The 15,482-nt window shown below is 41.8% G+C and overlaps 1 protein-coding gene across 1 annotated transcript in view; it reads left to right on the top strand.

The window, feature by feature from the left end:
• The window catches only part of GAP43 (growth associated protein 43), a 94,846-nt gene that overhangs the window by 35,453 nt on the left and 43,911 nt on the right, over window positions 1-15,482 (top strand). Inside the window, exon 2 of the mRNA XM_081833666.1 lies at window positions 13,797-14,409. Within this exon, the coding sequence (XP_081689792.1) occupies window positions 13,797-14,409 (613 nt within the window). The remainder of the gene's footprint in view (window positions 1-13,796; window positions 14,410-15,482) is intronic.

Below are 15,482 nucleotides of genomic sequence, written 5' to 3'. Positions count from 1 at the left end.
ATGCTTATCAGATTGCCCTGGAATCTTTTTTTTTTTAGATTTTATTTCTTTGTCAGAGAGAGAGAAAGAGAGCCCACAAGCTGGGGGAGTGGCAGGGAGAGGGAGAAGCAGGCTCCCCACTGAGCAGGGAGCCTGATGCGGGGCTCAATCCCAGGACCCTTGGACCATGACCTGAGCTGAAGGCAGATGTTTAGCTGACTGAGCCACCCAGGCGTCCCAACCCTGGAATCTTCGTAGTCTTGGGTCTAGTCCTGAGCAGACACAGGCATATGGGGAATCACTGACTTGTGATGAGTAAATCGGAACTCAGGGAAACGTGGGGGCATCACCCTACCTTCTGGGACTCTGAAGCTTAGGACAGTTTTCAAGACCTCTCTGTGTTGTGACACATCCATAAAGCCCGTCATTTTTTGCAGTTTCACAGTGCCGGGCCGACTTGGTGCTCTCTGTGGCTCTTTGGGTCAAGCGATACCACTTAGGAGAGGGTCATGGCACATCTCATAGTTGTCTATGCCTCAAAAAGAAAGGAAAGTGATTTTCATTCACCTCAAGACCTCAGAATCAGACTTGATATTTCCTTATTTTTACCCAATTCTGGCTCAAAGATCAGATTATGATGGATCCCTGTGCAGCTCATACAGATTCATTCAGAGGTTGTAGAATTTGCCTGTTTAGTTTCAAAAACTTTCTCTCTTTGGTGGCACCAAACAGTGTTTCTCCCTACAGAACCACAAAGTGGGAGGTATGCTGGTTCTTTGTGCCATGATGAACCCTGTCACTAAATTCCTCCAATGAACTATGTGGCATAAATAGTATGACAGTTTTTGAGAATATAATCAGAGCGACTAGTATGACATCCATGGAATGTTCTAGATGGATTTCCTTGTTTGCTTCACTACAAAAGTTTTGTGAGAAAAAGAACTAGAGTAGTTGGTTCAAAGAAAAGGCAGTGTCTCATTCAGAAACTCTGGCTGAATTAAATCCTCAGATTTGGGAATAAGTCACAGAACCTGCTCTTTACCACCTGCTCAACCCCTTCCTTCTGATAAGAATGCGTATCGGTGACTCTGGTTCATTCATCTGCCTTTCTCATGTAATTAAATAGCCCTAATTCCTGACCTGGAGTCCTCTCCCTGCCACTTTCCCCTGATCTCTGATATTTTTTCTCTCCTGCTTTCAGAATTAATAGGGAACCTGGTCTTTGGGCTGTTCTCAACATCTCAGGTGTGAATCTTCCCTGTCAACATCTTCACAAGGAAAATGAGTCATGGCATCAACCTGGGTGATGAGGTCCTGATACCACAGCCCCTGCTTTGAGAATATATTTGTACTTTTCTTTGGTAAAGAGGTTTTTGAAAGGGGAAGATGAAATTGTGGTGACAACTCCGAAGCCTGGTCCTTTAGACACTCGGAACTAGCCCAACCCTAGTAGGCACTGGCCATAAGAAAGTCCTGCTCTGAATTACCCCATCCTCCTCTCCACACTTCATCTTGCCTGGGAGCCTGCAGGGAAAACCTGGCAGAGAGTAGATCAGCCCTGTCTTCTTGGGATGATTTTATCTCACATGCAACCTATACAAGTCTTTTGAGTTCAAATCCTAGCTCTGCCACTTATCAGTTGTGTGCTTTTGAGCAGTTACTTAATGTCCTGTGCCTCAGTTCCTTTATCTGTAAGTTAATAGTACCCCCTGTATAGCCTTGTTAGAATTAAGCTAGTCAATATATATAATATATTTCATAAATATATTTTTGTGTGTATAAAAAATATGTAATAAAATACTTGGATGAAGAGTACTGGGCACATAGTACTATATATTTTTTTCAATTTATTATTAGTATTACTTCCTCCAAGGATCGGATGGTATTTTATAGTCTTTACCTTTAAAAGGTTTTGTTGTTGTTGTTGTTGTTTTTGGAGAGGGGCATTTATTATTTTTATGAAATATGCATAGTCCTGAAAAAAATTCCTTCATGAGCCATCAAGGAAAGAAAATCATAAAATATTTATCAAATAATGCACTCAGTCCCTAGTCTCCAGAAAGTAGTAATTTTCACTTCACTCATAATATCTTCTTTGAAACAATTATTTATGGAGTTCTTAAGTATTGGGCACTTTACAAATACTACTTTCTTTCATCTAAAGAACATTTTGCACAGTAGGTATTAGTATCCCAATCTGAAGGTTCGTGAAGACCCTGCATTCTAAAGAAATTGGGTAGTTTACTCTGGGTCATACATTTGAGTAGTGGCCAAGCCAGGATTTGAACTCAAATCATTTGACCCCAAAACCATGCCAGGGAACATGTGATCAGTGAGTGTCGGTGACTGATGATCAAGAGAGAGCTAGATGCCAAAAACAAAGGGAGGGATAAGAAAGGAAGAACAACAAAGACAAACACATCATGAGCAAATTTAGACTCAGTTATGATCTACTGTCTAGTAGCTTGGGAATAGAAGCCCCGTTAATTGGAAGTCTATTTGTCCTCAAACTCTATGCCCTTTACCTGACATCCCTGCCTCACCCCAACAAAAACACTCCATTGTTTTTTCCACACATGGAAGAATACCACAACACATCTTCTAGAATCAGAGAGGATACATACTTGTACTTAAAAAAAAAAAAAAGATTTTATTTATTTATTTGTCAGAGAGAGTGAGCAAGAGCACAAGCAGAGGGAGCAGCAGAGAAAGGGAGAAGCAGACTCCCTGCTGAGCAGGGACCCAGATGTAGGACTAGATCCCAGGACCCTGGGATCATGACCTGAGCCCAAGGCAGACGCTTAACTGACTGAGCCACCCAGACATCCCCACACCTGCACTTTTTGAAAGATCTAAAGTACTACTGTAAATGGGCAATCACTTACCTGGTGACTGATCTAGTACATTAAGGCATGCGCAAACTATTGCTGATCGATAGCAGTCGCCCTGTAAAATCATCCCACCAGCCACCTCATATAAATAAGCCTGCGGTAAGAATCTTGCCATACGAGTGCAATTTCAGGGAGAATCACCTAACTCCTCTTTCCAAATGGGTCTCTGCCCCTAACGCCTCCTACATAGAGATTCTGGAGCCACCTCTGTCCCGGGATCTGAAATAAAGACCAATTCTGTTAAGTAAAAAGTGCTTCGAGTAGTCTACATGCTGATGTGAGGGTTGCTACTTCTTCATTGATAACTTCTGAGTGTTTAGTGTTGAATTCTTAGATTGAATTCTCTGTTAAGTTCCTTAAAATGTAGGAGATTGGAGGCCTAGGGTTAAGACCCATTCTGCCATTTGTGGGGCTTTCCATTCTGTTTCAATTTCTTCATTTTGTAGAAGGCATAGCACACTTGCTCAGCCTAGAGGGACAGTTTTATGAAGTTGAAAGTACTTCATAACCGGTAATACAAAAATTCAAGCTATTCTCTCTCTCTCTCTTTTTTTTCCTTAGCAAATGGAGTCCCGGTTCTTGTCCATCTGCCACCAGCTAGGTTTTATAATCACATGCACTCTGATGACAAGTTATGAACCATCACTAGACATTAGGTAAAATGACATTCAAAGAGTTCTACTAACTATCCAGTGGGGGTGTGGTGGATAGAGTTAGAAATCCCAAATCATGAAGCCCCTCTCTCCTCAGGACCAGATGTTCCTAAGCTAAGCCCCCACAAAATGTCGGGCAGCTGCATCCACAGCTTTTACCAGGTATGAGTATGACCAGACATGAGTAAACAGATTAGCTCTCAGAACTTACACTGGCAATTGTTTCACTGATGTGTAAGGTCTAGAGCTTGATCCCTGGGATAGATATATGAAATAGTAGCTGAATGAGATTTTTTTTCCAAGCAGGTGGTGGTCAAGTGAAGGGTATATATTTTGAAAATGAATAGATATGCAGTTTGGGTGAATTTTCATCACTGGATGCTGGACCATGTGGAGGTTTAGGGATGAATATAGTTAGGGAGGATTGGTGTGTGTTCGGTGGCAGAGGAGAGGGATTATGGTTTATGCTTGACACTGTGAACAGATCCTCCCCCTTCCCCAGGATAGAAAGAATGGGTATTGTGGCACATTTTAGACAGATTTCTGCTCATTTCTTTGAGGATAGATAGCTCTGGAGCACTATAGAGTTAAGGAAATGGACTCTCCCCTCCCTGGGTAGGGATACCAGTAATCATGGAGATGAATAAGGTCTTAGGGCCAAACCTCATCGGTATGGTAGGGAGGGAAAAAATTTTCCTGTACCTTTCAAGGTCTTTCCAGCTTAACTAAGAATTAAATTAACGTGAGACAGGAGAAAATTACATGTGCATGAAGGCCCAATAATGAACCTGAGATCCAAAGAAATGACCACAGCGGGCAGTTTTCATACATTTTAGACAAAGAGATGATAAATGTGTGAGTAATTGACAGGATAAAGGAAACAGGTGTTTGGGAACTTTAAAAAGGAATCCTAAGCAGAATTTAGGCTGAGGTAATAGGTTAGGAAAAAAAATAATAATAATAACAAGGTTTGTTTCTACAGCTTTCTCAATTTTAAAGTCCCTATCTCTGGTGATAAAGATATCATTTTACTTCTTAGTACAGGGAAGGTATTTCTCATATGGGAGATTTGTTTCCTGCTTTTAGGGGGACAGAGGAGGGCTTGAGTGTCCTTGAACCGGTTGTTTCCCAAGTAGTTTCAATTCAAAATAATTAATATGCCAGTGTGGTATACTTTGGGGTGGCCTGGCCTGGGCCTCTACAATACTTATCTTATTAATATGTCTTAACTTAGTTTAATGGTAATGTAGAAATTACTATAAGTGCACCTGGGTGGCTCAGTCAGTTAAGCATCTGCCTTTGGCTTGGGTCATGATCCTGGGGTCCTGGCCTTGAGTCCCGCATCGGGCTCCCTCCTCAGCGGGGAGTCTGCTTCTCCTTCTACCCCCTCCCCCTGCTCCTGATCTCTCTCTCTCTCTCTCTCACTCTCTCTTGGATAAGTAAATAAAATCTTAAAAAAAGAAAGAAATTACTGTGAGAGGATAGTGATGAGGATAATGATCAAGATGAGAAAAAGTAGCAGCTAGCCGTTATTGAATGTGACAGGGACTGTGCTAAGAACTTTATCTGTCATACTCACTCATGTGATCCTCACAGCAATCCAGTGTGAGAGACTTGTTCTCCCCTCCGTCATACAGGTAAGGACACTGAAGCTGACCAGCCAAGCTCGAGCTGGGGATCAAGTGACAGAGTCGAGATCCAATCTGACACACATTGGACTCTACAGCCCGTGCTCTTAAATACCAGGGAATCCTGGCTTCCTCATTCTTTAAAACGCACTGGATGAGGAGTAAGATTGAGGGAGGGTCCTGTCTCTCCGAGGCTGGATAACACAGGCCCCTTTCTGTTTTCTCAGTTATCCTAACTATAAAATAGACACTGCGATGTGTTCCTCACATGGTTATGCTGAGGACTGGGTTGAAATACTACCTGAATATGCTGTTTACTCTTGATACGTGTAAGAGGAGAGAGAGACCCCAAGCATTGGTGTCCCAGAGTGGAGACGGGACACCTGGCCAGTCAGCGGGCTGCTGCTCGTGGACACCAGCTGTGCTCTGGTCACTAGCACAGTGTGGCACAGAGTCACTTGACGACAACTACAAATAAACGTTTTTGGGGCATCAACCACGAGCTGGCACTATTTTAGCTACCGAGGTTTTGAGGGTTGTAGAAAACGGACAAGGTCCTGCTCTCCAAAAATTTATAGTCCAAGGAAGAGTCAGTTAGTAATGAAATAAAAATATGTCAGGTAATTATAAGCACAAAGAAGGAAAAGCAAGTTAAGTAGACCAAGAGGAAGGGTGTGCATTAGAGTGGTTGAGGGAGGTCTCTCTCATTCATGCATTCATTGAACAAAATACTTCAAGTACGACTGACTTAGAATATAATTGACGAAAGAGGCTTAATTAGGAAATAACAAATCAGTAATCACTGTTCATTATAAGAGGAAGAATATAATAATTTATTTAAAAGCTCATTGTGTCCTGTATTCCTGAGTGTCTAACAAGAGACTTTTGGAGCATCTTGTCTGGAAGGAGGATAGTTTTCTATCAGGTTCCCTGGGGCCTGGGGTTTCTCTTCCCACTGCTTGGCTCTGAGCACCTTCTCCGGCAGCTTGGGGCATGGTTTGCTCTTGGGAACTCACACCTGGGAGCAATTCACCCGTGATGGTGGTACGAGGGGCGGTCTGTTGATTGGCTGCTTTTCTTTTTTTTTTTTTAAAGATTTTATTTATTTATTCATGAGAGACAGAGAGAGAGAGGCAGAGGGAGAAGCAGGCTTCCCGCGGAGCAGGGAGCCCGATGCGGGACTCGATCCCAGGACCCTGGGATCATGACCTGAGCCGAAGGCAGATGCCTAACCATCTGAGCCACCCAGGCGCCCTGGTTGGCTGCTTTTCTGTCTTTTCCCAGATGTACTGGCTGCCCGCGGTTCTCCCTCTTTGTCCAAGCGTTAGCAGAAGCCCCCCAGTCTCTCTCACACTCTCCTGTGTGAGCCCAGCCTTTTCAGCACTTGACGGGGAGTGCCTCCCTTTTGTTTCCCCGCTTAGTGGCCTCTGTAGGCATAGAAACCTCTCCAAGAGCAGGATTTAGTGTCTCCCTCACCTTGCCTGCCTTTTTCTCCTTTCAGCGTGCCACTTGTCAAGGCAGTGAACACTTGTAGAGGTAGTGAATACTTATAGAGGTCATGAACTCCAATGGACACTTGTCAGAGGGGCTCGTCCTACTCCCAGACCTGACTCTTAGCGAGTATTTGCTTGGACACCATGTTTGCCATACTCAAAGGTTTTCTGAAAGAGTTTTGTCAAATTCTGTCCACCATATGTCCTGACAGATGGACCAGCATTAAGTATGTGCCTCATCTCAACTTGGGACTCTCCGCAGCTCCAGTTTCTGGAGGGAGAGCTTTCTTCTTTGAATAACTAAGGTATTAGTAGTTATCCCCAGCTCACAATCATAGGCCCTGGAGCTTATTATACAGATTAAGTATAAATAGAGGGAAGGGGGAGGAGTCTCCAACAATCCCCAATGCATATTTTCACCTGTTTTACAAATGAAGCATCAGAGATATATATTTGAAAAATAATTTGATTGATATGACTCTAGCCAATTCATAGATAAGATAAATATAAATCATTTGTCTTTATCTTAGATTTATTGCCATTTTCAAGTGCCTTTTATTATCAATGCCATTCTATAGGTTTGCGATCTCTCTTCTTCTCTGATTTCTACTCATTCATTTCTGTAATTGGTTTTTGTGTTCAACCTCACCATATGAGGTCAGTTATTCAGGTACTGGGGGACACATACCTGTTTTAGTCAGATGCTCTTGAATTCCATCCCTGCGAAATCAAGGATTTTAAGGAAAGTTGACAAAATGGAACCCCAGACTTCCTTGTCTGTCATCATCTTTCTGAAATGATACTGACAGGGTCACATTTTGGAATCATTCAATAAATATTAATCAAACACCTACCAAGTGCCAGACACCATTCTAGAAACTGGAAATCCAGCTGTGAGCAAAATGGGCAAGGTCTTTCATGTGCTGACTTTTGTCTGTTAGAAGCTACCAATTATCATATGCCCTTTACCTCTTCTCTCTGTCTTTGCAGGACAGAAAGAGTTACAAATACATAATACAAAATAAAAGAGCCCTTTTAAAAGGAAACTGAGTTCTCCTCCAGTAGCACCTTACACTGTGTTGCATATGCCACCTCATATTCTATGGCAGGTGGGCTGTGCATGTCCAATAAATAATATATGAAAGTGAGTCAAGACCCATGTCTTGATCACTAGCTGTTATCTGAAAAGTTAACATTATTATTCCAGTTTCCAAAATGGGATATTTAGTCCTCTAATTTAGTCAAACAAGGAGCATTTCTTACTCATTTATTATAACTCTGGAGCTGCAGCAATATGTGGCACCCTTTACTTGATGGGAAAAAGAGAGTTCCCTCACCACCACTCTGCCGGGATTTGCAAAATCACTCTTGATGTTTTACATGCTCTCAGTCATTATATATTTGCTGTGCTCCCACCTGACCAGAAATTTAAAAAAAAAAAAAAAAGGACTTTGCCCTGGACTGAAAATCAGAGTTGTTTTTTTTTGTTTTGTTTTGTTTTTCTTAAGATTTATTTATTTCAGTGTGGGAGAGGCAGAGGGAGACGGGAAGCAGACTCCCCACAGAGTGAGGAGCCTAATATGGAGCTCCCTCACCCTACTGGGAGATCATGACCTGAGCTGAAACCAAGAGTGCGATGTTTAGCCTACTGAGCCATTCAGGTGCCCCTGAAAATCGGAGTTTAAAAATGTGATGACAGTTGTTGGCAAAAACCCCCACAATTTCCTTGCTCTCACCTGCATTCTGCTCCTCCCACCCACTGCCTCACACCCTTAGTTAGATTTTCAAACCAGACTGAGTTTTGAGGGAACCTTGTGCATCCCAGCTGTGTTGATTCATCTTTTTAACGGACACTTCCTTACAACTGCCAAGAAACCTGAAGACATTTTATCCTCACAACTGGGAGAGGTTGGTCCATCTTCCTTTTTCTCCTCCATAAAGGGCATTTCACTGGATTCCTGATCTTTGACTAGGTTTGAAGAAATACAGAAACTTCAGCATGAAATTTAACGCTTGGGCATTTTTTCTAAAGTATATGCCAACTATATTTAAAATAAACTAAGCTTAAAAATAGAGTGAAATTTTCTATGTGAATTTTATCTCAATAAATTATTAATAAAACTAAAGTGAGCCATAGTAGATGTCTGCCAAATTTTATATATATCATCAATACTTTATTCTGGTTCCTTTATGGATTGCATAAGATGATAGGCATGAAAACTATAGTATGATAAAGAAAATGTTGCTTAAGATATCTCTGGCCCTTCAATTTTGCTTCTCAGAAATATTTTTTGCTCAGATGGAAAATACTTTGATTTACTAAAGATATTCTTAGGAAGAATTGGTATACACAAATGACTTTTTAAAAGCATTTACAATTCAATCTTATTTAAGAGAGAATTTGAAGTATTTTAATAGTAGTATTTATGGCTGGCAGAAATAGATACAGGGCCAAGTTTTTCTGTGCTTGGAAGGTTGAGGCAGTCCTATGATAATTGGAAAACATTGAATGAATTGAGATGTCCCAGTTGAACAGATGATGTTATTTTAGTTATGAAAGTCAGGCATTCATAGATTTTTGCCTAAAGTTCTTTTGCAACTTAATAAATGCAAATGTTTGGTCATCTTAGAATGAATCCTAAGTTGTGCCCTCCACCTTCCCCAAAGGGCAAGGAAACTATTAACCAGAGCAACAGTGCTGGATATTAAATAACTACATCTTATATTTGGCTTTCTTACCTGTGATTCTTAAACACTATTGAAAATTATTGCCCCTTCACCTAATGGACTGAGAAATTTGACTGGGTTCCAACAAGTTAGTACGATGGTATCCATCTTCAGACCAATATTCATCCAAGATTTTAGCATTGGATGAAAGGTAAAGATTTTACATACTTTGAATTCCTTTGAGACTTTGTAAATTACAGAGCTCCCAAAAAATTGGTCAATAAAAACAAAAAGCTATAGAAGTGAAGATTCCTGAAAAAGCTATTGCAACTTATAATGAGACTGTTCCTACATATAATGCACTGCACTGGAAAGTCCTCCTCAGTTAATTCACAGATAGCAACAGTCCCATGTGAAAAATGAAAGAATTTTGAAGTTCCCTCAGAAAACATCAGAGCTCAGCATAAAGCTTATTTGTTACAGGACTAAGTTGAAAAAGTAAATGTTTATTTTTTTATTTTTATTTTTAAGTAATCTCTGCACCCAGTGTGGGATTCAAACTCATGCTCTTCCAATGGAGCCAGGCAGGCGCCCCAAAAGTAAATCTATCTTGATGAGACTTATGAACTGATTCTTTAGCTATTGAATACCAGGATCCTCTTTTTTTCCAGACCTCCTCCATCTATAACTCACTTGTAGACTATCGGCCCTACTTTACAAAATGAGCATAAGATCAAGTGTCTAATGTGAATTCCTGGGAAATTTCTGATTGTTAAGGCAGCATGAGGTTATCTCCCCAAAAAAGCATATTTAAAAAAGAATCTTATGTGGATAAATACAGTACCATCTGTTCACTAGTGTGTCCTTGGTGCCTAGCATAGGTACTCAGTATTTTTAGATGAATAAATGAATGGTGGTGTTGGCATGATGCTTTATGGATTATCTGTCACAAGAAAGCCTAAGCTATTCCAGGTTACTAATGCAATAAAATCAGACTTGGGTTTGGGTGGGAAGGAAGAGGACCTTAGTTCAAATACAAGCTGGGCTGCTGACTCACCCACACACACTATAAATTTAGGCAAGTCACTTAACTTCTCGGGGCCATTTTTAGAAACTGAAAGAGTTGTGCTGAATTTGCTGAGTGACCTCTGGTTTCTCTGGGCTCAAATGACCTTTGTCTTGGGTTATTCTTCTATTTCCAATTGGAAAAAGTCTCTGTGGCCTGACACGTTAGGGTTACCCTGCAGCCACTCTTGGGAAATGTCCTCTTTCTTGGTCCTCTCTCAAGAACATACACTCTTAGTCCAGTTATCTCTAATGCTGTGAAAGGAATTTTATCAGAAAATAACCTGTAGTTTAAGTCATATTAATAGAATCAATTACAGGTACAAAAGAAAGACATGCACACTCACAATCTAGCACTGTCTAGCTTAAGACCTAGTTTTTATTTAACATATTTTTGTCTTTGGATGTTTTTATTCAATCACTTAAGTCTGGCCTTATCTTAGGCTGGTTTCTTCCCTCTCCTCCCTTCCTCCCTCCCCTTTCTTCTCTTCTCCTCTTCTCTCTTCCCCTCACCTTCCATCTCTGTCTCAGTCTCTTTCCCTCTGACTATCTGAAACATTTATGAGTTCTTTTTTTCAACCAATCTCTAAAATCCAGTTTCTCTAAATTTCTAATGATGTTAAGTGGTCCAGCAGTTTCTCCAGAATGAGCTGCAAGCCCATGGCATACTTTCAGCACCTCTTTGGTTGTATCTGCCTATTTTGGTGCCTAGCTCTTACAAGATTGCCTTCACCTCTCCCCTAACTTTGGTCTTCCCTGATTCTCTCCCTTCCTACCTACCCCTTCTTCTCTTGTGTTCCTTATACTCTTGGATTGTTCAGATGAGGCTGGTCCCACAATCTTGGCACCCAAGCCTAGTCTGAGCCCTTCTAAATAGATATTTTAGCATAGATGCTATGTACAAATCTCAAGCCCTGATCATTTGGAAAGTTAAAGTGGCAGATAATCTGAAGAAGTAAAAGAGAGAGAGAGAGAGAAGGAGAAAGAGAGAGAAGGTAGGAGAGAAAGGGAGATGAGTGGGTTGGGGGGAAGAATCAAGAGGAGCTCTTGCTGTATCCATGTAAAGTTTCTTTCGTTATAGCAGGCAGAGTCTCAGATTCCTTCTTTTTATGTTTCCAGCTTTTTAAAAGTTTCATCCACTTTGCTTTGTGTTCTTAAAGAGAAAAAGGGAGTGTAAAATTGTAACTTTTTTTTCTGCACACCTGCCCACTCTGAAATAATTGGTTTGTCTACTTTCACAAGGAGCAGTATTTGTATGAAAGAGCCACTTGGCATCAATGCCCAAGTGCAGATGTCCTATCATATACGACTGTGCCTCATTCAGAAAACTCAAGATAGAGTAAAATAAATTAACAACATCTTGGCTCTGTGCTCCATTCACAACTGTTAATTTAACAGGGTTATGCTTCCATCTCTGAGCGGAGAGTTCCTGGCAGGGACAGCTGCTCCTGTGCCCCAGATTGCGCTGTGTGCATCCCAGTAGGAGTTATCAAAAGCAGCAGGATGGAGGAAGGTGGTGGTGCATCAGAGAACTGAACAGTGTCGCAGCATGGTACTGGGAGGAGGGAGAGGAATGGGCCTCTCCAAAATGCTTTTCATCCACTCCTTCATTCTTTGTATGAATACATGCACATTTAACTGAGGAAAAAGAAAAACTTGTCTTAAATTTTACCAGAAAATTGTCAATCCTGCTTTTACTCTCAAATGTGGCTAATTTTCCAAAATATATGTATACCCACTAGCATGTTGATGAATCTACATAGCAACAGGCCCATCTGCCTGTCCAAAGAATGTCAAACAGACCCACATCATGATTCACAGGATCTGGGTCACTGGGGCAGAGCTGGTATGACAGATAGAAAATACACCCTTGTGTTAGGCCTGCTGTGGCTTACCTCCTAAACTGGAGTAAAGGCCAAGATCAGGCCAAAGTCAAGATTGGGGCCAAACACAGCACTTGGTACATGGTAAGCACTCTTCTATTATTAGTCTTTTGAAGGAAATTTGCTGTATTGTTCACTACTGTATTTCCCCATTGCCTAGAACAGTGCTCACAAAAGTGAACAAAAGTTAGATGTTCCAAAGTTAAAGGAAGAAGTGAATGGAGACTATAAGTAACCACATTAGGGCACCATGGTGAGCGGTGAGCAATGGAGCTATATAGAATTTTGTGTACTTCCTTATACATTTCTTTCCATGACTATACCTTTTCTGCCTATCTTCTGATTTAATTTCCTTATTGAAAAAAGTTATTTGCAGCATGTTATTCCATAAATGTTACAGCCAAATGGTAAAAAAAAAAAAAAAAATTGTGTTCTAGTCTCCTGCCTTCAGTACCAAGATGACTCCATTAATGATAATATAAAACTAATTTTAGGTTTAAATTGCTTTGGGAGTAAGAAATTGTGATTTAGTAAATATATACTACTCTTTCAAAAGTGGAAGCAGTGTTTTCCATTCTTTTGTTTTTTTAACTCAAAATAATGGCCATTTTCTTTTTTTTTTTTTAAGATTTTATTTATTTATTTGGGAGAGAGAATGAGAGAGAGCACATGAGAGGGGGGAGGGTCAGAGGGAGAAGCAGACCCCCTGCCTAGCAGGGAGCCGGATGCGGGACTCGATCCAGGGACTCCAGGATCATGACCTGAGCCGAAGGCAGTCGCTTAACCAACTGAGCCACCCAGGCGCCCAATAATGGCCATTTTCTGCATTCAAATTTTGAAGGTTTCTATGTTGATTACTGATGTTAGACCGCATACAGGTGAAAGTAGGCATCATTTTGTGACCAGCATTCTGGGTTTTCACAACCCGAACAAATCCCTCCAAGCCCTGAAACTCATTTGCGTTTTGCACCAAACCCTGATGGATCTGTCGTCTAAACCTTTATTTATCATACTCTTGGCCTCCATCTATTGGTTTCCTGACCAGATTTGAAACCCTGGGGAAACGAATAGACTTTTCCATAATAATTTCTAAGCCGTCACATATTTCACAGAGTTCTCTTTCAGGAACTCTGAAAAACAGTATCTTTTGGAGCTCTTTGATTCAAACCTAGGATGAATGTAATTTGAATTATCAAGGTACATCCAAAAAAAAGTCTGGTTTAAGTTTAGTAATGGAGAGACATTGAGCTGGGGAAAGAAACACGTATAAAATAATGCCAGTGATTCTGGAAGTCCAAAAGGACATTAGTTTTGCCATAAGATAATGTGTGCGCCACTTAATTCCCCATCAAGGAGAGAGGAAAGGCTTGATTTGAATCCAGGGTATTGTTGATTTCTTAACTTCAAATCTGGAGCCTGACACAAAAGAAATCATTTAACGAATATTTGTTGAATGCTGTGATCTGAAGGAAAAGAACATCACTTCACCTCTTCTGTTTGTTTTTGTTTTTTTTTAACCCCCCTTTTCTCCACAAAGGTTGAAAAAAATGATGAGGACCAAAAGATCGAACAAGATGGCATCAAACCAGAAGATAAAGCTCATAAGGCCGCGACCAAAATTCAGGCTAGCTTCCGTGGACACATAACAAGGAAAAAGCTCAAAGGAGAGAAGAAGGGTGATGCCCAAGCTGCTGAGGCGGAAGCGAATGAGAAGGATGAAGCCCCTGCTGCCGATGGCGTGGAGAAGAAGGAGGGAGAAGGTCCCACTCCCACTGACGCGGCCCCGGCCTCGGGCCCCAAGCCTGAGGAAACCGGCAAGGCAGGCGAAACTCCTTCCGAGGAGAAGAAGGGGGAGGGCACCCCTGATGCTGCCACAGAGCAGGCAGCCCCCCAGGCTCCTGCCCCCTCAGAGGAGAAGGCTGGCTCTGCTGAGACAGAAAGTGCTACTCAAGCTTCCACTGACAACTCGCCGTCCTCCAAGGCCGAAGACGCCCCAGCCAAGGAGGACCCTAAACAAGCCGATGTGCCTGCTGCTGTCCCTGCTGCTGTCGCCGCCGCCACCGCCCCTGCTGCAGAGGATGCTGCTGCCAAGGCAACAGCCCAGCCTCCGACGGATGCTGTGGAGAGCAGCCAAGCCGAGGAGAAGATAGGTGAGCCGCCGCGAGGGTCCCGCGCCGCGGGTGGGTGGGCCACCAGGGCCGACGGGGGAGACGGAAGAAGTCTAGAAGGCTTTTCAAGGAAATCCGGGGAGGCTGCGCTTGATTCCCCAAAGTGGCGGGGCAGAGGGCTGACTCTGGCCACTTACATTCCCCAGTATCTCCAAGCCTGAGAGAGAACTCGGGCAGGTCTGTGTAGCAGTCAGTACTGGAGAGGTCTGGCAATCGTCTTGTTAATTGAATTTGCATAAATAGCAAAACTAGGTAATCCCGGTTTTAAAAAAAAAATGCTAAGTGTGCTGGTTACACTTAGTTTACTAAGTAATCACGGAGGCTGCATATATTTTATAGAAGGGAATTAGCTAATACGATTATTTGGCTCTAGGAAGTGCGTAGTTATAAGTACAGCCAACTCCCTATTGATCTAGATGATCTATTTGTGAATTGCTGGCAGCAAAAACATAATCTCAGACCACCTTTGCCTATCCCTCAGTATGTTTCTGGGCATTCTCCCCACCAGCAATTGGTGAGTAGTGTGCGTATGTGTGTGTATGCTCAGAGAATGTTAATTGTACCATTGAATCAGGGTCAAACTAATTAGGAAAATAAGTCTGTTGATGTTGCCAAAAACAAAAGAAAAACCCCAAATACAGAACATGCTGTGAAGTCAAACATAAATTATCATTTTACTATTGAAGATACTACTTTCTACCATATGCACAAATAATTGAGGGTTGACTATGATTACAAAAAGGAACTGGGTTCTCTTCAGTTTGAAGCTTAACTTGAAAGCTGGAGTATTTTCACTATTATGGCCCAAATAGCCTGTGCAGAATTGGAATAGAGCATTCCCAGAGCAAGATCAATCTATCAGAATGTCACCTCTGGAGACTAGACCCATCCCTCACCCTAACCATCCATAGTGGTGAAGGAGGCCGACAGTCTCCAAGACTTTTCTCTAGCCTAATATGACCCATGAATACCTTTCAGCCTCAAAGACTTTAAAGTTGCTTCTGTGCCTGTTTAAAAGTTTGGGTTTACTCCTTTCAAACTTCGTGAATTTAACC

This window comes from Leptonychotes weddellii, chromosome 1 (genome assembly GCF_054177405.1).
Source record: "Leptonychotes weddellii isolate Sample4059 chromosome 1, ASM5417740v2, whole genome shotgun sequence".
Lineage (NCBI taxonomy): Eukaryota > Metazoa > Chordata > Mammalia > Carnivora > Phocidae > Leptonychotes > Leptonychotes weddellii.
Note: the sequence above shows the minus strand (reverse complement) of the source record. Positions and strands in the feature narration are given on the sequence as shown.